The sequence below is a fragment of the Aquarana catesbeiana genome, linkage group LG11 (genome assembly GCF_042186555.1).
Source record: "Aquarana catesbeiana isolate 2022-GZ linkage group LG11, ASM4218655v1, whole genome shotgun sequence".
Lineage (NCBI taxonomy): Eukaryota > Metazoa > Chordata > Amphibia > Anura > Ranidae > Aquarana > Aquarana catesbeiana.
In genome coordinates this window covers 182,934,273-182,960,541 of record NC_133334.1, presented here as the reverse complement: position 1 = coordinate 182,960,541, position 26,269 = coordinate 182,934,273, and the positions used below count along the sequence as shown (strand labels likewise).

Here is a 26,269-nt window from a genome sequence, read left to right as displayed (position 1 = left end):
GAGTCTCTGGAAGTGAGAGTCCCTCACTGATGAGTACTGTAGCAGGAAGTTGTCATCTTTCAGGACTCCCTGGTTACATTGCTGGCAGAGTATACTTTCTCTGGACTTGTAGGTTGTCTGTGCCAGCCTAATTCAATTTCCAGGCTGTGGGTTCTCAGTCGTACAGGCTCAGGGTCTGTCTGTCTTTGGTTTCTTGTAGCACCTCTAGCCATGAAGCTAGCTTGTAATTGCTCTGCAGGGTAAATGGTTTCTTGTAGTTTGTTATTTCATTCTCTATTCTCCAACACATTTTTCTTTGGAACTATTATTGTTTTTTATTTGAGATTTTGTCAAGCCGGTTGGTTGAGAGTTTGGGATATACAAGGCACGAGTGAGTCCATGACTTGGACTGGGGCCAGACTGATCAGTAAAGATTTATGATGTTATGAATTAGGACTGCAGTGTTGTATATGTGTTCATTTGTATGGATGTATGTCTGAGTGAAATATTGTTTGTATGTGTATTTTTCTCTGTGTGCATGTTTATATATGTATGTTTGTGTGTGTTTCTATGTGCGTGAGTGTTTTATTACTTGTATAGTATATAGGGTACAAAACATATGTGTGTATCCTTGTTAGTGTATCTAAGTGGTTTGAGTGAATGATTGCATGTGGATGCTTTTTGTGTGCTTTGTGAATGTGTGTTTGTCTCTCCATCTCATTCACCTCATTGTCTGTCCCTCTCACCTCTTCATTCAAATCTTCACTCACATCTTTGCAAAGTGAATTTTGCCAGTCCTGAAAGTGAAAGATGACTATCTACAAAACAGAAATCATTGTGTCCCAACTGAGGAGCACAAAACAAAAGAAGACCCTTTAACTGCCCTCTTGATGAAACTAACAGCTACACATACCTTCATCCATGTTCGACTAATATATAATGCAGTCTTGAGTATGACCCATGTACCATTTACATACATATAATATACATATAATAAGAGATTATACATTTATAATCCCTTTCTCTGGGATGTTGGATTCTCCAAATATCTAACAATTGACATTGATGTACCATTTTTTTTTTTATTAATTTAAGTTGATGCACTTCACTCCTCTGGACTCTGGACGAAGAATCAAGCTGTGGGTCCCCATTATAAAATGAAAGTCTTCTGCTACTATCACTCTACCAGCTTTGAGTTCCATAAATTTTCCCAAAACTTGTCTTAAATAAGAATTGGGTTCCTATTAGGACACATTTGCCAGCGTACATTCCAGATCACATAATTATGCTTTCAGGAACAGGTATCTGGATCTCTGGATCTACTAATAAGTTTTCGATAATCTAATATCTTTTGCAAAACCTATCCCCTGCCACTACCCCATTGCTTCATTGCTTCTTTTCGTTGTTGAATCCCCATGTAGGATGTTCACTTGAATATAACTAACTTTTAAGTCCTGCGATATATGTGTCTCTTGTAAAAAGACTATATTTTCTGAATAATGTTGGATTTCTTTGAGAACCTTTTAACCAGGGCATTCAGGCCTTTCACATTATACGTCAAAAATTTTAATTTTAACATATCAGATATTTGCCATTTTCCTTCTTTTACCTCCCTTCCCTTCCAACCGGGTGTTAGAATTCCTAACGCATGAAAATGTTGGTAGAAGAAAACAAAAAACAAGGGAGTAAACTAGTAGCCAGGAAGAAAAAGTAGCTATCCCATGAATGTCTATTCCCCCCCCCCCACACCTCCCCACCAACCCCTCCTCCCTTTCCCCCCTCCTCCTTTCCCCCCAACTTCCTTTCTCTGTACCTTAGGAATCGTTTGGCCATATTCTGACCTTCAAATTGACGATGGTTCTAGGGCCTCTCCTCCCATCATCTATTCTTTTAGCCTTCTGTCCACATACGCCTTCTGGGACCCTCCCCCCCCAAAACTGGGGTATTGGGTTTCGGCGTTCATGTTTAATCCTAATGCTTTCTCACCCTCCCCTCTGCTTAATTCAATTCCCCTTATCTCGCTGCCAATCCTTATACTGCTATCTTTCTCCCTCTTCTGTTGCTATTTAATTTACTCTGACATTCTCCCTTTCTATTTAATTCTCTTAAGGCTTCTAACTATAAGTGTCTCTTATTTCTCTATACACTTTCTTCAGGTATTTTCTGCTTCACCTCCTTCCTCTAATTCAGTTTTTAGGTGTAAATGCGGCTGTGTATTTCTTTCAGAAAACTTTGTATCTTCACTCCTCATGCTTTCCCTTTAAAGGCTCTTTCACACGGACCTGTCCGTGTATGGAGCCCGCTCTGCTCAGCGGGGGATCGCTCCGTCAATCCCCGCTGAGCAGGCAGATGACAGGTCCGTCTCAGCACACTGTGCAGGGATGGACCTGTCAGAGCGCCGCTCTCCCCTATGGGGGATCGGATGATGACGGACCGTAAAGTCCGTCGTCACCCGATCCGATCCGCAAACAGATGGAAAAGTAGGTTTTTCCTCCGTTACACTTTTTCGGATCGGAGCAGGTCGGATGTCAGCGGACATGTCACCACTGACATTCGATGCTCCATAGAGGTCTATGGAGGGTCCGTTCAGGTCCGCCTAAAAAACTGACAGGTGGACCTGAAAGGATCGTTCGTGTGAAAGAGCCCAAACTTTTCTTTCACTTCAATTAAATCGTGTCCCTTTCACTTGAATCTTTACTCAATACTTGAATCTCTTCCTTTAACCTTATTACCTTGAATTATTATCTTGAGATTATTATCTTCACTTCATTCACTCCCCTCTAATACCATTTTCTCTCCCTAACGCATTGTCAATCTCTCCCTTTTACTTCTTCATTTCATTCCCATCCTTCTCACTCACATCTTTACATCACTCACATCCCTGTTTCACTCCCCTCTCATTACTCAAACACACACCTTTGCTCACATCTCATTCACATCTTCCCTTTCCTCTCCTTTCACTTCACATACAAACACGTTGGTATTACAAATACTAAAACACAAACACACAGATAAATGCACACTGGGTCAAAAAAAGTCTGTTCTCTTTGGAGTAAAAAACGGTCATATAGAGCATTTTATGTACAAAGTTTAGATGAGCTTAGCAGCGTTTTACATTTTTTTCTGCCAGTAAGCTCCAATCAGAAACACGAATCAGAAGGGTATTTTTTCCTGCCTCTAAACGTTGATCTTAAAATATGCCTGTAAACATCCTAATGTACAAGGACACATTGAGTTGCTTCTACAGGCAGAACACAAAACTCCTGTAGAAGCAATGTTTTTTACGCCAGTGTGCATGGAGCCTCGAGCACAGAATCACTCACGCACACAAAACTATACACGCACACAACCCCCCCCCCCAAAAAACACACACACACAAACACGTTCACACACAAATACAAAATTATACATATACACACAAATACACAAACTCTCAAAAACCACCTTCTCCCCATCTTCAAACCCCTCTCCCTCACGTACTAAATTTCCATCTTTACTCTACATCTACAATAACATTTTTAGTTCCATTTCAGTCTTTTAAATCTTTCCTCGCACATCTTCAATCCTTTATACTCAAATATTTACTCTCATTTTCACTCATTCCTCTCTTACTCATATCTTCTTTCTCTCACTCACTAAACCCGCAACTTTAAAATCAGTCTGTATATGCAGTAAAGCATGCTTGTCTTCTCTGATCTTCGCCTTCTCACTGTCCCCAATCCATTTTCTAACAGAACAGAACCTTTGAAGTAACCATGCACATGCTCAGATTGGTGTGTATTGCTAAAGAATTTTTCTTTTTTTTGAGATGAGCGGGTGATCAGCACAGGGCGAGCCAGCACTTGCAGCCTAATAGGACCGTCAGAGAAGAATGAACTCCTCCTACAAGCTTTAACCAGTGCTTAGCAGGACACTGATTGATGTCACAATATTGCTATATACTGCTGATAAGGAAAGGTAGTTAGTCATTTATATTTACTAAAATTCTGCATACCGTGGAAGACCAGATATAGTGAAGGCAGGGTTTAGTAACACTTTAACTCACATCTACCCTTCTCAGTCAACGTCTTTACTCACATCTTCACTCTGATCACTCACAGCTTCACTAGCATCTTATCTCACATCTTCACTTACATCTTAAATTTATCCCCCTCACTCACATCTCACCTCTCATATCCATGAGAGAAAGAGATATGTAAAGTGAGAATTTGAGCAAAGAATTTAATTTAGAAATATGATATATGATATATGAGTTAAAGGGAAAAGATGTCAGTGAGAGGGGAGTTAGTAGTTTGTTCAAGTAGCGCTTTCAAATTCTCATGCACCCCTGTTCTCTATACATTTTTTTAGGCTCTTCTGTTTCTTTTCACAAGAAATTTGACTATTTGCACCTACTATACCTAGAACTGTATCTGTCCTTCTTGGCTCTTGTAATGTAAATTGTAATGTATTCCTAGTGCCCAATAAACCCCATGTATGTCTTTTAAAAAAAGTGTCTTTTTCATAAGTGACACGTGTGTATAATCCTAATCCCTGGGATCTTCCTTCTACGACAGCTAACATTCAATATCACCTTTCTATTAAGTCATTGCTTGTTCTTCTTCTTATGATGCAGCAAGACTTTTATGTCTAGACCTGCTGAAGAAGCTCATCAGAGAGCGTAATGCGTACAGGTGTGAGGTGCCACCATTCAGGACGTTTTCTTTGTTAACACCATTATTGTTATGTTTTTCACATTTGTATGTGAGTTATAGTTTTAATAAATGTTATTAGCACATTGTTTTATATGGCCACACATGACTGACTGAGATCCCGGGAGGAGGTCTGAGCTGCATTATGATGAGGATTTGTGTTCCCAAAAAATCCTGAGAGATATTACACCAAACGTGTGTGACTGAAGTGGGGTCTACATAGTGAGAACCCGGGAAGAGGTCTGTCTTGTCCAGGAACACCAGGAGGAGGAGTTGTTTTCCTGAGGCATCCTGAAAGACACAATCACAGGCTTGTGTGACTCTGTAGTGGGGTCCACTTTTGGAGGTGAGCAGGCATTCTAGCTAGAGGTGGTAGTCACTGGAAATTTATGAACTGTAACTGAAAGTTAATTTTGTAATATTTGGACTTGATCTATTTTTTTTCCTGGTCGTGCTACACTATATTTTGTTTTGTAAGACTTTTATGTCCTCTCATCTGACCAATGCACACTTCATTATCACACTTATTCACTTTTAGATTTACAGAGAGGGATCTTGAACATTAAAAAATTGTACCCTCTTAGCAAATCTTATAATTTTTGCAGCTTTTAATGAGAGGAGTTCTAAAATGAAAGTGCTGATTGGATGGACAATCAGCTCAAACAAAATGTTTCACAATAATGTGCCCTGCTAGAAAAACTCCTTTTGAAAAATTACAGAAAATAAATCTTTTTTTTTTGTTACAAGACAAATTTAAAAAGCATTCCATTCCATACCAAAGCTTTGACCCTGTGCTTTCTGTGTTGATCATTAAGCTTATTTCACAGCGCTTTATTTATTATCTTTCTCTGTGTACTGTATACGTCTGTTGTGTATTTCTGTCCTGTGCGTCTATTTATTATTCCTTCTTTTCTATGCACTCTTTTGTCTAAAAGCTCTTGACTCTTTTTCTGATATGTCCTTTATTTATAATGAATCAAAGTTTTCGCATGCTCAGTCTTCTGTGATAATTGTGAATCCTATGAAATGTTGATCCACGATTTTTGCACTTTTAATGAGATCTGTCTTCACTTACCTTCGAACAATGTTACATAGTTAGTTGTTGATAACTTATTCAATATGTAAGCCCAAAACATAAATATCAGCAACTTACCAAGTGGATATAATAATTTCTTTTTGCAGACTCTTTTTACATATTTTTTAATAAATCCTGTAAACAACACATTCTTGTGATTCATTCCTATATTTATAGCCTTGACTTAACTTTCAACATGTTTTCTTTTATTATATCAAGAATGAGTTTATTCACTCCAATTCAGAATGTTAAAAAAACTGCTTTGATTTTTTTTCTTTTATATTTAAAAAAGGATATTTACGATAATATATTTTTTCCGATGTGTTAGTTTATTTGATCGAAAGATTTATTTTTATTTATTTTCAGGTAATTTATATTTTTTAATGAGAATGTTAAATCTTTCTCTACTTCTTTTGTATAAAATAATTTCAACTTTAATTACAGAATTCAATAAGACATTCCCAAAGCACTATTCCATGGTCTTTGTTATATATGTAAATTAAAAAGTTTTCTTCTTAATTTCATTTAGGTCAGAGGTAAAAAAGTTGTCCCTTGATTTTAATCAGCATTATTAAAATTATTATTTCTTTTATATATTCTATTTGTTATTTATATTATTTAATAGAATAGTTATTTAATAAGATTTTGATTATATTATTTTGTCTATCTTTTATTTTGTTATTTTATTGCATTGGGACATATTGATTACATTTTATCACTTTCATTTTAAAAGAAATTAGATACCCAAATTTGCATACAATAAAATAATAATAGTAATGTTCGTAATGGAGCCTTCAGCACATTGTGTTTGCTTTATTTACTTTAAAGTAAATATACTGACAGTGTTTTTTAAACACAGCCATTGAAAAACAAAATCAGGGTACCTTGAATTAATTGAAAGTTAATTTGGCGCTTAGGCAGCAGCTAAGCTCCAAGATATGTACAAAATAAAACGGGAATATTCCAGAACATATGTGCAAATAAAATATGCACAACATAGTGAGGGAAAAAAGTATTTGATCCCCTGCTGATTTTGTACGTTTGCCCACTGACAAAGAAATGATCCAGAATAACAATAAAAATATCCAGAAAAACGCATTAAAAAAATATATATAAATGTATTTGCATTTTAATGAGTGAAATAAGTATTTGGCCCCTTCATAAAACATGACTTAGTACCTAGTGGCAAAACCCTTGTTGGAAATCATGTTTCTTGTAGATGGCCTGGTGGTTTTCACACATCTCAGGAGGGATTTTGTCCCACTCCTCTTTGCAGATACTCTTCAAGTCATTAAGGTTTTGACGTTGTTATTCTGTCTCTCACTGTTATAAAAAACCTACAATTAAAATTATAGATTGATCATTTCTTTGTCAGTGGGTAAACGTATAAAATCAGCAGGGGATCAAATACTTTTTTACCTCACTGTACATCATCACCAACTTGGTATGTTGTAAATCACGTTTTAATATCTAAGAGGCGAACAGATTTGCAAGCAAATTTGCTACCATACTTGTAGGACTACGCACACAATTTTATAAACACTTTTCACATTCTTTTTTTATTATATGCGTTATTATCGCTATGTTTTTGTATATATATTGTATCAAGGTAAATGTATCAAGGTATTTGAAAATGTATGTACATTGTTATTTTGAGAGCAGCAAATTTACTCTAGGATAACAAATACATAAGGATGACAAATACATTTTTTTTAATGCTAACTGTCTTGCCTAATTTTTACACAATTAGAATATCTGAATTAATAACTGAAGCAGGAAGCTAACACTTCTAAAATGGAAGAAGAAAAGATTTAGTTACAAAATCATTAGCTTTTATCATATTAGTTTCAAACTGTATTTTTTTTAGTAGGAAAACCTTTTCAGGAGCGTTTCATCATGAAACACTATTGTAAATAATAGTGGTCCATGTTATACCAGTAGTAAAAAAAAAAAAAATCCATTCACAAGCTCAACACTCCAATACAAGTCCGTAACATTTGCTTTATTGATATTCTGATGCTCTGTTCACCAATACCCCAGCCCCCATTACTGTTTATGTAAATACCGGGGTATCAGGAGACATCCTGGGGTAATAAGATAAGCTTTTTCTTCAAGTTGTGGAGCAGTAAATTTAGTTCATATACAAGTCAATTGCACGGCTCAGCGTTCAAAAAAACCAAGACAACACCACACAAACCGGAATAGAAATACCCTTGATCTTTGAGAGGGCAAAGAAAAACGTTAGGAATTATAGGGAACAGAGGGGAGAGTCCAAGGTCAGTTCTCTTCATACCATTTTTTTGTGTGTTATCTTTTGAACATGCTACCATCTTCTCCCATTAATGACTCCATGTTTTAAGGAATTACATTTGAATAATCATTATGTACCACCCCCCCCCCCCAACTTTAACTAGTCTGTCCATGTAAAAAGTCTCTGGCACCTATGTCCCTTTACTCAGGATTTATTATAGTTTTTTTCTATAATAATCTGAAACAGTATTTATCACAAGGGAAAATCTTGATTTTTTGTTTATCTACATGGCTACAGGATTATGAAGAGACATATTTGGCAAGGGATATATTTAAATTTCAGACTGAATGCAAAAAATTTAGATGGGAGGCACTGAGCACTTAGTTGTACTGAGTGCAGGATGCATCTCTTGTTCTGATTTGATTTCATTAGATGACTGGATCTCATGTTCAATTAGTAGAAGATTGATATTCACACAAGCTTTGGAAACTTGAAGGCCGGTGAATATATCCATGTATGATACTGCAGAGTCAGTACAATAAGTTGGCAATTTTTGACATTCAAAATGCTGACCAAATCTTAATATCTTGTAAACCCTAGGAATATCTTGTTTAACCTAGGGATTAGTCACTGTTGCTTCAATCCGAGTCAATGATTGGTCACAGCATGGGGTCAATCTGGTTTCTCCAATGATAGGCTGGCTTAATGATAACCAACCAAACTCCCATAGTTGGGAGAGTCTATGTTAGGCTTTCACACATAATACTCTTTGTCCTTATTTTTCTTATTTTTACCAGTTGTTTTTGTGGCAGGCACTGTCTTTTCTTTTACCACAGCACCATTACTCTGGGCTGAGTTACTGATGTAGTTCCGGGTTTGGTCCACTTGGTATGATCCCTCATCTCGGTTTCTGTACTTGTACATTGCGTAGAGAAGAATGAGGATGCAAAGGGCAGCTGCTGCCACAATTCCGACAACCATTCCTGTGGTGCTGCTGGACTCCCTGATAACTTCCACGGCTCCAGGTGATCCTTTCTCCCCTGAGCCTGTAGGATTTGCTGTTGGAAAATTGTGGAAATTAGGAGAAGATGTAATAGATGGAAATCTCTGCTTATTTAATTTGTCCAATTGGAAAGAGGTAGGGATATTGGGATATTGGTCTATGTTGGGTTTTAGGGGTTCCCTGTTATTCATTTTGCCCGCAGGGATGTTCCGAACAAGGTCTGGGGATGTGGTGGAGGTGAGTAGGTCATAAGGAGAAGGTGTTGAGCCTCCTGACTTTATATTTGGACGTGAGCCAGGAGTTCTCCTCTCTGTTTTAGATGGTGGGGTTTTTTCTGTTACCAATGGAAAACTGGTATAGAAGTCCTCATCATCTGTTGGAGGAAAACTTGATTCAAATACTTCCCCAGAGGCATAACCAGAAACCTCTATCCCCTCCTCGCAATCACTATCTTCTTGCTCAGATGGGCATGGTGGCCTCAGGTTGGAAGGAACACTCAAGGAATCTTTGGTGGTGTCCAGAGTAAGGACAGTTCGGTATGTAGGGGGAGGAGGTATAAATGGGGAGCGAGTAGCAATAGGAGGGGTATCTAAGGAATCTTCAGTAATTATGGGCAATATTAACTCCCCTCCTGTAAACAAAAAAAAAGAAAAATAACACAGAGAAAACAGCAGAGAAAGGTGTCAGTAAAAACCTCAGAAAGGCAACAGTTGATTAACACAATATTTTTCTGCTAGCTCCCTAAATATATTTAAAGCTATCATAAAATGTTCTAAAGCCCAAAATGTTCTAAATTTACAAAATATCTATTTAATTAACATTTGCAGAAAAATAAAAAGTATAAAATTGACACAACATAATTATCTTTCTGAATCTTTTCTACTTTCTTTTTTTATTACATCTGGTTACTTATACTTTTTCTTATTATTCATCCCCAAGGCCCAAAGCAACTTTCTTATTGGTTCATTCAACTTATTCTTATATTCTTCTTTATATTCTCACTAGCAGCCTTTCCATTTATTTCGTTAAATACTGGCCTGTACAAATAAATATTTTATTAGTTCTGATGGCTACTCTCAATTATTTATTTTTTCCCAGCTTAGCTCATATGTAGGCTATCTTAGATACATCTACAATATTTCTATTTAAATTTTCTCCTTTGTTGATTTTCAATCAAGCACCATACCATAACATTCTCTGACTGTCAACCAAGATGCTTAAAGCTAATCTAATTCATATATCCCAAATCTAAGGAGAAACTTTTTATACCCCCCCACCCCAGTATTTTCAGTCTCCCCAAGTATCTAAAGCTCTGTTTATTTATGCTTCCCTGATGAGATCAAATAAAATTGATTCAGAATATTTAGACAACTTACATCAAACAATTGGCCACATGTGTTTTTAGCATGAAGACAAAAAAAAATTACAAAAGAAACTGTGAAACCTCTCGGTAAAAAAAACTTTCTTCTTTTATTTTCTTTTAATGTTTCATGGTCACTTTATATTAAAAAATCATTTATTTTACTCAAACATTTTATATATATATATAGATATCTATAGATATCTATATATATATAGATATCTATAGATATATCTATATATATCTATAGATATCTATATATATATAGATATCTATAGATATATCTATATATATCTATAGATATCTATACATATATAGATATCTATAGATATATATAGATATCTATATATATATAGATATCTATATATATCTATATATATATAGATATCTATATATATCTATATATAGATATCTATATATATATATATATATATTTTTTTTTTTTTATTCTAAATACATTTGCAGGCTGACCATAACTTAGTGAGTGTTCACTATAAGCTAGGTTGCCTCTAAAAAAAAATTAAAAAAGCGTAATGACCATGAATTTATGTAGCGATTTAAGAACGGTAAAAAAAAAAAAAAACAGGTAAAATAAAGAAATTATTGAAGAGGAAAAAGTCCTTAAAACAACATCACATTTTCTGATTTAAACAGATTTGAATTATAGTCATAATATTTTCTATTATATAGAATGGCATTTTTTGCAAGCATTTACAAAGGAAAATAAGATTTGGCTAGAAATTATAAATCAAAAACAGTAAAGCTGAGTAATTGAGCAAATTAGAAATTTATAAATAAATACTATATCACACAATGGACCTTAAGTAAAGTGTTTTTTCAGAGCATAAATGTGATGGAGAACATGCTCTTGGCCTACTACTGTCAACATGATGTAGATGATCACTATGGGGTTGATAGCTGATAGATTTCTATGGGGAAGTTGCACTTTACAAAGGATTTTTTTTAGAGCTTATGGTTAAAAATGTCACTGTGTACAGAATCTATCCAATCAATTGCAAGGAAAATAAAACATTTGCCTACACATGATTGGAAGTAAGTTAGCTAATTATATTGCAAAGTGCAAAATCTCTCGTAAAAGTAGTCAGTCCATTTAGCCTTTGGTAAATCAACCTTTATATCTCAATAGTTGAGTACAACATCTCATTTAATAGCGGAAGTAAAACATCCTGTTATGCATTCTTTCCCAATTATACAAAAAAAAAAATCACATAACCCATAACACATGGCCCAAAATAAGTTATATATCTTGTTTGGCATAGCTCAATTTGCTTTTGAAAGCAAACTTTGATTTTTTTTCTATGAATGTAATGCAGTTTTTTACCTTTTTACCCTGCAAGTAGTAGCACTTTCTAAGAAGGGCTGAAAATTAGTAGCAATTCATTACTGCAGGTGGGAAATGGCTGCCTAGGTAGGTCTTTTAACCCTAACATGTCTTTTTGAAGGAAATGACTATATTTATTGGCATATAACACGCACTTTTCCCCCTGAAAATAAGGAGAAAATCGTGGGTGCGTGTTATACGCTGACATAGTGCTGCCTCAGAGGGGGAGCTGGGGACAAGTGCCGCCAGATTAGACAGAGCCGGATCTCCTGTGTACTCGGCTCATCTCGGCTCACAGTTACACCAAGTCCCACCTCCTGGACAGCTCCTAGCATGTCACATGTCCCAGATTACGAGCTGAATGCTGAGCCGAGTACACAGGAGATCTGGCTCTGTCTACATTTGCACTGGCTACATTAAAAGGCACTAGTGAGGCTGCAGATGGGCACTGAGCAGGCTGCAATGACGGGCAATGGCAAGGCTGCAGATGGGTACTGCTGAAGCTGCAAAGGGGCACTAATCAGACTACAATGATGGACACTGGAAAGGCTGTAGATGGGCACCGCTGAGGCTGCAAATGGGCATTGAACAGACTACAATGATTGGCAATGGCAATGTTGCAGATGGGCAATAGCGGGGCTGCAAATGGGCACTGATCAGGCTTCATTAATGGGCAATGGTGAGGCTGCAGATGGGCACAGATCAGGCTGTATTAATGGGCATGGACCCTTATTTTGCTTCAAAGTCCATTATTTAAAGTTTTTTATTAAAGTTTTTTCCTGAAACATCCCTCTAAAAATTAGGGTGCGTGTTATACACATGTGTATGTTATACACCAATAAATACGGTATATGGCAGGCTCCTTGACCGACATAGCTGCAAAGTGACATTATCAATCTGCAACAGAAAGTATTGTTAATGGCTAAATCTCTGCGAAATTCCTGATCTGTGATATTATGCGTAGAGTGCTGGTGAAATATATTGGTTTTTTTTTTATATATTTTTTTGAAGGTTCCACACATGTGAGAAGCAGTCACCATCATTCTGAAGAATGACTCCAACCATGACTTTTTTTTTTTTTTTTATAAAAAAGTCTGTAAAGTGTGCCAGGCAGGGCTGTATAGTAAAGATCTTTGACATGGCAAGTAACTATGGTGAAGTGAGTTGTCCATAAAAAAGCCCCTCAAACATATATCGACCCATTATATTATTTTTAACTTTTCAAATCTGACATCTATTTTTTAAATCAATTAAAAATGTATTTTTTTTAGCATGATCTCTGGTATATTTTTAATAAAATGCATGCATGTTTCCGCCCATGTGTATGTAACTATCAAAACAAAAGCAGCCCTAAATGTTATTTATTTGTGTTCTGAAAATTTAGTATGTGTGTGCACATGTTTTCAGTTACATTTATTATAACTTTTCTTTTTATGATTTATAGTAGGTTCCTGGAACAGAGACTAAAAATCTGGTAGCATCTATGCAAAAAATTAAGGCCTTATTTTTAAGTCTATATATTTTCATTATATTTTGTTTCATAACATTATATACTATATGAGCAAATTTAATCATGTGAATGCATATGATTTCTATAAGCTTCCTTTTACAAAATGTTATCTACTTGTATTTTACAAGTATTATATTTTTTGTATTATTTATTATTTTACTTGTATTGTTTTTACTTGTATTATTTTAATAGATGGTATTTACATTGTTACATGCTTACTTATTTCAAAATCAAATCAAATCAAATCAATTTACTTTTTTGAACCTTATTAAATCTTTTTTTTAATAACTATTATATTTGGTAAAAATGTCAGGATTTCCTTAAAGTGGTTGTAACCCTAAAAAAACTGTCCGTTTAAGGTATGATATATAGAACCAGGGCTTTTTTTCAGCGGGAACGCAGTTCCGGCACCTTCAGCACTGAATGTATGTAATGGCAAGGGGTGCTGGATTGTGTTACAGTGTCTATTAATGCTGGCTGCTGGGGGATCTATTGATACTGGAGTTGCTATTTTTTTGCAGGGGTTTATTGTTGCTGGGGAGGTCTATTGTTGCTGCTGGGGGACCTATTGTGACTGGAAGCAATATATTTTTGCAGGGGGGGGTCTGTTGTTGCTGGCGGGGGATCTATTGTTGCTGGGGGGGTCAGTTGTTGTTGAGGGGATTTACTGTTGAGGGAGAAGTCTATTTTAGCTGGCTGCTGGAGGGTCTATTGATGCTGTCTGTGGGGGGGGAGGGGATCTGTTGTTGCTGCCGTGGTCGATTGTTGCTGGAGGGGGGTATTTTTTGCAGGTGGTCCATTGTCGCGGGGGGGATCTATTGGTGGCTGCAGGGGATCTTTTTTATACTGCTTTTCTTGTTATTAACAAATTTCATACAAATTACTTAGTACCACAAATGTTACTTGGTTCTGTATTTTCTAAAAGGGGCAGTATTGGGAGGTGGATAGGGGATAGAACCAAGTAACGTTGCTCTGAGGTGGGTAGGAGCAGAGACAAGGGCTAACTCCAAAAGGCAGAGTTCCTGCACCAATTCTCTGAGAAAAAAAGCCCTGTATAGAACAGTGACTTTTCAGTGTCAGTTGGCCCTTTCCATGTGTAAAATACATGCCTGTTCCTATGTTCCCATGTGTGTACTGAACATGCTTTATCATGGCTGCTGATCTGTGATGCAGCTCTCTTCTCAGCATATCTCCCTGCCTTTTTCCTATCATTTCTGTAGTCTGTGTGTGACCTGTGAAGCCAATCTCCTCTCCTCCACTCAGTCAGGAATACAATTCTCTGCAGCTATTGCAGTGTTTATAAAGAAACATAATAATAGATTAATTACTTTGATCCTCTCTGTTTTAGGTCCATATTTAGTGCAGTGTGCGTTTTCCTAAAATTATAATACTGTATGCCTTCTTTGCACAGTGCTGCCTCCCTATGCTTCTTTCATACATCTTTCATACATCAGAAAGGAAAACTCAGCCCCCCCCACTGTAGTTTCTTAGATCGAGAAGAGAAGCAGGACACATGGCCTTTGACACAGCACTGTGCAAAGAAGGATTATACTTTTAGGAAAACACACACTATGTTTAATCATGCAATGTGACACATTTTGTGTTATGTCATGCCCCAACAGTTGGTACTTTTTGTTGTAATAGTACCACATACAGCCATTCCTTCTGAAAAACAAAAAGACACAACTTAAAGTGGATGTAAACCTGATTCATGAAATTTGAGCTGGGCACATATCTGCAGTGTTTGTTATCTCTCTTCAAAGCACTATGTCCCAAAACTGTTAATAGCCTCATAACTGCTGACAAGTTCTCTGAAGCAGCTGGAGTTTTGTGCTGGGGAGGATGTTATAATCAGATTAGCACAGAGCTGAACCATTCAACAATCAGATATATACGTCTCTACCTATGAGGAGAGGGGGTGTATGCCTTTCCTCCAATCAGCTGTCTTGGCTGTATGCCCAGGCTTCACTGCAGTGTTGAAAAGGAAGATAAAATCTCCTAACATGAACTATCTATATAATAAACAGTATATAAAGCCGAAGACAGCAGAAGACATGTAAAACTTATGTAGGGAGATTTGTTTCATCTCTGTGTATCATTTGAGGTTGTTCACATACAGTATGTGAGGGTTTACATCCACTTAAGTCATTCAGCTGCACAAATTTGAATTCTAATTATGCCACAGTTCCATAACCTCCATAGTAACACAGATTAGTGTGCAATTGGAGGAGTGTAACAACTGCTTAAGTTATACAAATCAAGCAAATGATTTCAGTGAACAAATGTGATTATTCGCATGTGATTGTAAGTTCATGTTTGCCAGGAAATATCTGTGCTGTTCCTTCAGAGCTGTGTGATGTGACTGAGTCTCCCATGCACATGTACAGGAGTGATGTAATTGTAGCTCGTCCAGTCAGGCGGCCAGAGTCCCTGAACCCAAAAGGAAGAGCGGGTGAAGATGAAAGCGCCTGCAGCAGTGACAGCATGATGCTGGAGGGCTTCGTCTTAAGGTAAGTTTCCCATACTAGTATGCAGTGCGTACGTATGCAGTGCGTATGCACCTTATGATCTTGCCTTGCAGGCAAAAACGTTATTTTCTTTCACAAGACTTTACTAACGGTTTAAGATTTTTGCCACTCCCCAAAATTCCCCCCAGGTTTGAATCAGCAAAACAGTTGTGTTATACTTTACTTTTTTTTCTGTTGTGGATGGAGTGGAGAGGTGTTAGAACACATGTCAGCTTTTAATGCCCTCTGTGCAGTATTATCTTAGATATTGAAAGTAAAAGAAAATCCCAAAACTTCAGTTGTCCCTAGAAAAGTAATAGAGTGGAACTCTTCCAATGGGGAGACTAGTTCTAGCAGGGATTGTCTCTCACTTCCAGTTTCGGTAATGGGACAGGAAGTGAAGGTAAATCTGCCCAATAGGACAAAGATTGAAAAAAAACAAAAAAACAACAAACACAAAAACTTCAGTCTCACCAGGGAGCATCCTTACTCCACTACACCTGAGCCAAAACTGCCTAGACTGCCAGAGCCATGTAGTCGATCTCTGAAGTTTCTGGAGCTTCCTAATAATGGCCTTTCCTATTGGCTGAACTGCGTCAAGGCTTGATTGCGTCATGTGACATCACATCCGCCCGACGAATCCATACAGGTAACCGAGCCAAAACCACAACTGAGTGGTATCCAGTGGATGTTGGACGGGCTATTTCCCTTGATTGGCTGAACACATCGGGTGCCAGGCTATAGGAACCAGAACATGTGAGTGTACCTACGTTTGTTTACTGCAATCTTTTTTAAATAAATAAAACAGTTTTACGCTATGGGCTCCCCCCTCTGTCACTGCCACCTGAAAATTGATCTACACCACCTTCATGGCATTGTCTGCTGGGATCCAGATTGTATAAACCTTCCACTAAAAAGGTCTAATACTTCAGGGACAGTCAGCCTAGAACTTATTGGGAAAGATGCAGATGCAGATGACAGCCAAGTTCCATGAGGACAAAAAAGGGAATGGGCTATTCTATGGATGTTAAAGTGGTTGTAAACCCTTACAGACCACTTTTACCTACAGATAAGCCTGGATTAAGGCTTACCTGTAAGTGCAAGAAATATCTCCTAAGCCTACATGGTTTAGGAGATATTTTCAAAAGACGGCACCGATGTCTACGGCGCATGCACCGTAGACAACGGCGCATGCGCTGTAGACAACGGCGTGCAGGCGCACTGAGCGTGCCGTTTCTAACGGCGATCATGCCGTTAGTGGCAGCTCCCACGCACATGCGCGGGAGTGACGTCATTGTGGCTTTGGCCAGTCACAGCGCCGGAGCCGCGATACCCGGAAGTCACTCTGGGAGATATGGTGGCGACAGAGGAGGCGAACGAGGACAGCTTTGGGGGCTTTGATCTCAGGTAAGTAATTTATAATGAGCTAGTATGCTATGCATACTAGCTCATTATGCCTTTGTCTTGCAGGGTGTTTATTTATTTATTTTTTCCAGAGGGTTTACTTCCTCTTTAACTTTCTATAGCTATGCACTGATCCTGTGGGCGGAAGTAGGTGAGACATTTGGTCTTTTGAATCATGTTACCAAAATCTGTGTTCAAATATGGCTTATTAATAACTACAATGCATGCAATGTTAGTAGATCTCCAATTCTGTCATTTACTAGATTTCATAATAAAACCTTTATCCTGGAAGAAGAAAAGCAAATATAACAGGGTTGGATCTAACCTGTCTAATTTGGGTGTGCAGTAAAAATTTTCAGCGGGGCAGAGGATTGGAGGTCATCAAGGGAGTGTAAAAGGGGGTAAAGCAGGGCAGAGAATGGTGTCAGCAGTTTGTAGGGCAGTGTACAGAGGCCATTAGTTTGTAGGAGAGTATACAGGGGTCAGCAGGATGGAGGCCAAGGTCAGTAGTAGATGAGGCCAGTAGTAAGTGACGCAGATACAAATTTTGCAGAACAGTGGGAGAGGCTTAAAGGGAATTATTAAACAGAATTTGAGCCTAGTTGCGATTTACACAGCACAGTCCTCATACTCCTACTTACTATGTCATAAGTGACAGTCTCACAGCTTCAAATAAACCTCCAAAAAATTATTAAATATTTTAACATTTCCATCGCATATGCTCTTCTGCACAAAAAATATCACTTTGTCTGTCTGAGCCTACCCTAAAAAGAAATATTTAATTAAAACCAACACCTATATAGTGGCCTTATAGAGGTATACCAAAAAGTTACACTATCTTCTCAATATGAACATGTTATTACTGTCCTCCTAAAAGTTTTTTGCCACAATGCAGTGTCGTTTTTCTATTGGTGTTGCGGCCCTTAGACATTATCATGTCAATGTCACCGCATGTTTCTGCTATTGGAGGTTTTTACAATGTAATGTGGTGTTTTCATACTAGAGGGGGTCATTTACTATAGCGCTGCAGCGCTAATTAGCGCTAATTAGCGCTAATTGCCGCGAATTAGTGCTAATTCGCTGCAATTTAGTTCTAATTAGCGCTAAAATGGTATTCACTATAGCGCTGGTGAGAAAATACTCCCAAAATCGAATTTACTATAGTTCCCTGAATCCAAATACTGTAGCGCCCAAACCCTTGCTCTGCTAGAGCCTGAAGAACTGCACATGGAAATAATGTTTAGAGCATAGTTTAATTGTCTAAATGGTACTGAAATATGTGGTATATTATTTAAAGATAATCTGCTTTTAAACTGTGTGAAAAAGTGATTTCTACACTGAAATATCTTTAAAAGTCTGAGAAGTGAAAAATTCCCCGTTTTGGACAACTAGGTGCCAACACAACTGAGCATGCTCAGACCTGAAATTAGCTCTCATTTTAGCTCCAGTATCTTTTTTACCCGGCGCTATAGTAAATACCAAAATGAGAGCTAATTAGAGAGCATTTTGTGGAAGTAAAAATCTGCTCTATTATAGTCCAATGCAAGTTTTAGCCATTGATTCTAATGGAACAATTGTAACTTTCACAAAAAAAAACCTTTTAATGTTGAGATGAAATGTATCTTTCACTGAAATAAATTTTCCTTTGCAACTTTGTTGCTTCTACTTAAAATATTTTGTTTTTAAGAATGCTAAATTGTGGAATGTTTTGATGTTTTGGTAAAATATATTTTTCTCTGTCACTTTCACTTGTTACTCTCCATCTCACAACAATCTTTACCCAAACTCACACAGGTGTCTTTACAATCCACAAACAATACCATTGCTGATGCAAATTTAAAATGAATCACAATTTTTTGTGCTTTTTATTATTTCCAAATATTCATAATTTGAGCCCAAAAAATGTGATATGTGTACCAACATCAGAAATCAAAATGTAATTCCCCAAAAATTGAGGGTAATATTCTACTCTCACCCACAAAAAAACACCAAATATCACAGAATAAATCAAGAAGAATAACTCTTGAGTAATGTAATTCCATCACCTGTATGTCCAAAGAAATGCAGTAGTTATGTGTTTTTATGTGTTTTTATGTGTATGTATGTGTAGTTATGTGTAGGAGGTTCTCACATGTGGCAGCTCCATGGCTTAGAGGTTAGAACTTCTGCTGAGCATCTGGGTTCAAATCCCAAACATGCTGCTTCATGTAGAGAAGTTGTCTCATCTTCCAGGTCCTATAACTATGTCTAAATGTAGTATTTATGTGTAGGAGGGTTCCACCACCATCGTAAATCTTTTCCAGGTACACTATTTAGCCAAAAGTATTGGGATGCCTGCCTTTACACACACATTAACTTTAATGGCAGCCCAGTCTTAGTCCATAGGGTTAAAATTTGATTTGGCCCACCCTTTGCAGCTAGAACAGCTTCTGGGAAGGCTGTCCACAAGGTTTAGTGTGTCTATGGGAATGTTTGATCATTCTTCCAGAAGTGCATTTGTGAGGCCAGGCACTGATGAAGGATGAGAAGGCCTGGCTCGCAGTCTCTGCTCTAATTCAGCCAAAGGGTGTTCTATGGGGTTGAGGTCAGGACTCTGTGCAGGCCAGTAAAGTTTCTCCACCCCAAACTTGCTCATCCATGTCTTTAACCAGTTCAATACAGGGCATTTTCACCCCCTTCCTTCCCAGACCAATTTTTAGTTTTCAGCGCTGTCGCACTTTAAACGACAATTGCGCAGTCATGCGATGTTGTACCCAAACAAAATTGACGTCCTTTTTTTTCCCACAAATAGAGCTTTCTTTTGGTGGTATTTGATCACCTCTGCGGTTTTTATTTTTTGCGCTATAAACAAAAGAAGAGCGACAATTTTGAAAAAAAACACAATATTTTTTACTTTTTGCTATAATAAATATCCCAATTTTTTTTTAAAAAAACAAATTTTTGCTCAGTTTCGGCCAATACGTATTCTTCTACATATTTTTGGTAAAAAAAAATCGCAATAAGCGTATATTGATTGGTTTGCGCAAAAGTTATAGCGTCTACAAAATACAGGATAGATTTATGGCATTTAAAAAAAAAAATGATTTATTTATGTTTTTTACTAGTAATAGCGGCGATCACGATTTTTTTTCGTAACTGCAACATTATGGCGGACACATCGGACACTTTTGACACATTTTTGGGACCATTCACATTTATACAGCGATCAATGCTATAAAATTGCATTGATTACTGTGTAAATGTGACAGGCAGTGAAGGGGTTAACCACTAGGGGGACACAAGGGGTTAAATGTGTTTCCTAGAGAATGCTTCTAACTGTAGGGGGCGGGGACGTACAAGGGGAGGAGACCGATCAGTGTTCCGCTGTACTGGGAACACAGATCGCTCTCCTCTCACCTGACAGGATGTGGATCTGTGTGTTTACACACACAGATCCACAGTCCGGCCCGGTTAATGGGCAATCGCGGGTGCCCAGCGGACATCGCGGCCGCCGGGCACACGCACTGGGTCCCGAGCAACGCGGTGGGCACGTACGCCCCCCGCAGCGCACACGCGCCCCCTAGATGGCCGGGAACCCGAGGCAGTCATATGACGTCCACCCAGGATGGGAGATCCCATCTGTGGACGTCATATGTATATACGCGGGTAGGGAAGTGGTTAAGGACCTTGCTGGTGTGCAGTCATGTTGGAACAGGAAGGGGCTTTCCCCAAACTGTTCCCACAAAGTTGGGAACATGAAATTGTCCAAAATGTCTTTGTATGCTGACGCCTTAAGAGTTCCCTTCACTGGAACTAAAAGGCCAAACCCAACCCCTGAAAAACAACCCCACATCATAATCCCCCTCCACCAAATCATTTGGACCAGTGCACAAAGCAAGGTCCATAAAGACATGGATGAGTGATTTTGGAGTGGAGGAACTTGACTGGCCTGGACAGAGTCCTGACCTCAACACAACAGAACACCTTGGGGATGAATTAGAGTGGAGACTGTAGGTCAGGCCTTCTCATCCAACATCAGTGCCTGACCTCACAAATGCACTTGGAAGAATAGTCAAACATTCCCATAGACACACTCCTAAACCTTGTGGACAGCCTTCCCAGAAGAGTTGAAGCTGTTATAGCTGCAAAGGGTGGGCCAACTCAATATTGAATCCTACGGACTAATACTGGGATGCCATTAAAGTTCATGTGTGTATAAAGGCAGGCGTCCCAATACTTTACAATATATTGTATATTGCTTGTGACACTGAGCATGGCTATGGACTTAGGGCTGGTTCACACCACAGAGATGCAGAGAACATGTGTGAGGCTGCCTGGTGGCAAAGTGGGTAGTAGTTCTGTCTAGCAGTACTTGGGATGTTGGTTCAATTCCCCAACATGCTAATGCTTGTGTTGCAGTTTATATGTTCTCCATGTGTGGGTTAAAATGATGGCATTTTATTTGTCTCCTGTCGAAATAGGTTCTAATGTAAGAAAGTTACTTTTGGACTTTAGATTGGAAGCTCATTGCAGCCAGGGACTGATGTTAATGTTTGTTAGCACTAATCATGCCCAGGGACTTGGACATTTAAAATTTTAGGGTTTACACTGCACAGGTACATATGCTTAGAAAACTGTTGCTTTGTTTATGTGGATGCAAATGGACTTTGATCTTTGGCCTGTAGTTGGATATTTGATGCACATAGCCAAGGGCTAACAGATACAAATAGTATTATGTGTTCCTGCTCATCATGTGCAATCACTTTAGACATACATGAAGAGATAGATTGAAAGATACTGGTGAGCATGTACTTCTATTGGGCATGTCAGTGTGCTAACAATACAACCTCTCCTTATATAAAGGCCTGCAGTAGGGGGGGTTCGTTTGGTCTGAGAAGGTCAGGTTTTTTGCTGTGATTTGTGGGGGAGAAGGAATGATAGTGTGCCTATTGACAAATGCCCAACTAGGGATATTTGATGAAATTCTTGTGCATTTTTTCAATCAAAAGCAGGTTTATGTGGCCATGCTGTCAATGTTGTGTGTGTATTGTTCCTGTCTGATCATGCAAACATCGTTTGGAAGCATCTGCTGACCTTCTACTCTTTTTGATCTTGTTGTTTAATCGTGTACACCGAAATGCAGCTTCCAGCAGAACATGGTCACCAATGTATGTATGTGTGGATTGTGGGCTGGTGGTGGGTGTTTTGAATAAGTCTTTTTTAATATTATGTTGGAATGCTTTGTAAGAATAATGACTGTTAAGTATGTTTCTATAATCTTGCAGATAAAAATGTGATGTGTTGAAAGTAAAAGCTGTGTCCACTCTAAGGTTTTGTCAAATTTTAGATTGTAAGCTTCTATGAGCAGGGCCCTTAAAATCCTATTGCTAAATGTAGCACTATATATCCTGTCCAAATTTTTTTGAAGCTAGTATATGAATGTATATCTTTTTTTTCTGCTGGTAAAATAAAAATACATTATTGAGCTTTGTTGTGGTGTTTTCTTCTTCTTCTTCTTCTTCTTCTTCACTTGAAGTAGCACGATATCAAATTAGCAAGGTCAGCGCGATTTCAGGTGCTACTTGATTGACATCCATGTGGCTTCATACACAGATGTCTATTGAAGTCACACCTGAAATCGGTAAAAGTAGTGCAGGAACTACTTTAGCAAATTGGTGTCGCATCGATTGGAACAGTGCTATTGCTGCCAATAGTCATGCGATTTGATCTCTCAAATCGCATGGCAAATCGCTCCAATGTAAACCTAGGCTTCTGCACACTTCAAGTAAATGATAAAGGTGGAATCTTTATATATAACACCTGTGGATAATTGCAGGTAATGAATTCAGCTGGTGGATAGGCAGTGTTGTATGTGTCAGCTTTAGTTCACATTGGTGCAATTTGACATTTCAAATCGGTGGCAATTGCACCGTTTTAATTGGTGTGACTTTGGGGCGCAATTTGTATTGATATCAGTGCAGAAACCTGCACAGATGTCTCTGAAATTCACCCTGCAGTCGGGACTGACATGCGGGAATGAAATTGTGTGATTTCAGCCGAACGATTTCCTCCCTCTGTCAGTGTGAACCAGGGCTCAAACTGGGCCTTTTATTTTTGTCATTCACCTGCTGCTAACCCAGGGACACCATTTCTTATCGAACGCCTTTAAATATCATAAGTAGAAATACAAATTTGCATATCTGCAAATAAACAAAAATAATAAAATTCTAATCGTGGTTGGGATCAAATATTCTCAGCAGCGATCAAAACAGTGTGGTTTTGCCTTCTGACCCAGAAATAAGTCATTGTAATCACCCGGAAGTTCCTGTGCTGGTCAGGATCTAGGTGGACATGGCAAGGTCCCTCTTTAGCAAAGAGGAGGTGCTGCTCATTTTCCGGATAAGCGTATGATATGTACTTGTGCTTAATCAATGTGGGGTGGATGTGGTAGTTAGATTTGGTGTGGGTGGGGTTCATTGATTTGTTTGGCATCCCCACACATTTGCTTCTGGTCCATGTGCACACATCACTTCCTGCATTTGTTCTGCTGATGTAAATGCAAGTATAAATGAGAGCTCCTTTCTATTAAAATATATATGACTTGTTTCACAGTTGGGCGACTTTGGACCTCCAAGTTGCTTGACAAGTTGTACCCCATGATTCTCAATGATAACTAGGGATGGGCTGAACACTCCCCTGTTTGGATCGCAGCAGAACATATGAACAGGCAAAAAATTTGCTTGAACACCGTTAAAGTCTATGGGACACAAATATGAATAATCAAAAGTGCTAATTTTAGGTTAATATTCAAGTTATTGTCATAAAAAGTGTTTGGGGACCTGGGTCCTGCCCTGGGGGACATGTATCAATGCAAAATAAAGTTTTAAAAATGGCTGTTTTTTGGGAGCAGTGCTTTTAATAACGCTAAAGTGAAACAATAAAAGTGTAATATTCCTTTAAATTTCATACCTGGGGGGTGTCTATAGTATGCCTGTAAAGTGGCGCATGTTTCCTGTGTTTAGAACAGTCTGACAGCAAAATGACATTTCTAAAGGAAGAAAAAAGTAATTTAAAAGTGCTAGCGCTAGTGCGGGCTATTAATGAATTGTCGGTCCCAACAATACACATAAAAGTTCATTGATAAAAACGGCCTGGGATCCCCCACAGTGCATTACCAGGCCCTTTGGGTCTGGTATGAATATTAAGGGGAACCCCGAACCAAAATTTAAAAAAAAAAATGCGTGGGGGTCCCCCCAAATTCCATAAAAGGCCCTTCAGGTCTGGTATGGATTTTAAGGGGAATCCCTCGCCAAAATAAAAAAAATGGCATGGGGGTCCCCCTAAAAATCCATACCAGACCTTTATCTGAGCACGCAACCTGGCAGGCCGCAGGAAAAGAGGGGGGACGAGAGAGCGCCCCCCCTCCTGAACCATACCAGACCACATGCCTTCAACATGGGGAGGATGTCCCCCTTTTGATGGGGACATGGGCCTCATCCCCACAACCCTTGCCCGGTGGTTGTGGGGGTCTGTGGGTGGGGGGCTTATCGGAATCTGGAAGCCCCCTTTAACAAGGGGACCCCCAGATCCCGGCCCCCCCTGTGTGAAAAGGTAACGGGTACCTTGTACTCCTACCATTTCACAAAAAAGTGTCAAAAATTGTAAAAAACACACAGACACAGCATGGGACAAGTCCTTTATTAAAAAAGAAAAAAAAAATCCAGCGATGTAACCCCGCCCCCTCTGACGCTACGGGGGTTTCCATGGAGTCAGAGGGGGGCGGGGTCATCCGTACATGTCACTGGTAATCCCATAGCATTTCCCCATTGCGTCAGAGGGGGCGGGGTCACCCGCACACATCATGGGTGGCCCCGCCCTCAGCTATTTAAGAGCTGTCACGGCAGGTCTAGCATCATTCAGCGGGCTCCTCCCATGCAGGCGGATCGTGTCGTGGCGGCGTCTTTCTCCGTATCCCGGGACGAGGAAGGATTACATCGCTGGATTTTTTTTTTTTAATAAAGGACTTGTCCCATGCTGTGTCTGTGTTTTTTACAAATTTTGACACTTTTTTTGTGAAATGGTAGGAGTACAATGTACCCGTTACCATTTCACACAGGGGGCGGGATCTGGGGGTCCCCTTGTTAAAGGGGGCTTACAGATTCCGATAAGCCCCCCACCCGCAGACCCCCACAACCACTGGGCAAGGGTTGTGGTGATGAGGCCCTTGTCCCCATCAACTTGCGGCCTGCCAGGTTGCCTGCTTAGATAAGGGTCTGGTATAGATTTTGAGGGGGACCTCCACGCAATTTTTTTAATTTTGGCACGGGGTTCCCCTTAATATCCATACCAGACCTGAAGGGCCTGGTATGGAATTTGGGAGACCCCCACACCATTTGTTTTTTAAATTTTGGTTTGGGTTCCCCTTAATATTCATACCAGACCCAAAGGGCCTGGTAATGCACTGTGGGGGATCCCAGGCTGTTTTTATCAATGAACTTTTATGTGTATTGTCGGGACCGACAATTCATTAATAGCCGCCACTAGCGCTAGCACTTTTAAATGCATTTTTTTTCCTTTTAGAAATGCAATTTTTCTGTCAGACTGTTCTAAACACGGGAAACATGCGCCATTTTACAGGCATACTATAGACTCCCCCCAGGTACGAAATTTAAAGGAATATTACACTTTTATTGTTTCACTTTAAGCATTATTAAAATTGCACCCCAAAAAATGGCCATCTTTGAAACTTTTTTTTGCATTGATACATGTCCCCTGGGGCAGGACCCGGGTCTCCAAACACTTTAAAGTGTTAAATGAAAGTAAATCTTCTCACCTGATAACAAAACTTTCTGATAACAGGGCTGTCAGTATGCAGTGAACATTCCTAGACTGGAGATCAAGATACACAAACAGCACTACAGTAAATAAAGCTGTGTGCACTGAAAGTTGTGTTAATAAGTGAGAAGATTAACTTCAATTTCACATTATAATTGAGTGCATTTGTATGCTTGTCTTCTCTTACAAGAAGATGCAGAAGAGAGCTGCTGGAACTTCAAGTGTGCTCATGCCTCTATGGAGACAAGGTGCCTGGGGCATATGTACCTTCTGTCCCGGTCCTGGGTGGAGGAGTTCAGTGGACAGAAACAGCATACGGACAGGGCAGTCAAT

General features: G+C 38.8%; 1 protein-coding gene across 29 annotated transcripts in view; it reads right to left on the bottom strand.

The window, feature by feature from the left end:
• Nucleotides 1–7,726: 7,726 nt before the first annotated feature.
• The window catches only part of NRXN2 (neurexin 2), a 3,426,600-nt gene continuing 3,408,057 nt past the window's right edge, over nt 7,727–26,269 (bottom strand). For 23 of the 29 annotated variants that reach the window (XM_073605072.1, XM_073605074.1, XM_073605073.1 and 20 more), the window contains one exon: nt 7,727–9,630. In XM_073605072.1, coding sequence (XP_073461173.1) covers nt 8,750–9,630 — 881 coding nt within the window. In that variant the 3' untranslated portion in view covers nt 7,727–8,749. The remainder of the gene's footprint in view (nt 9,631–26,269) is intronic. The other 6 variants (XM_073605094.1, XM_073605095.1, XM_073605098.1 and 3 more) reach the window with 1 other exon arrangement.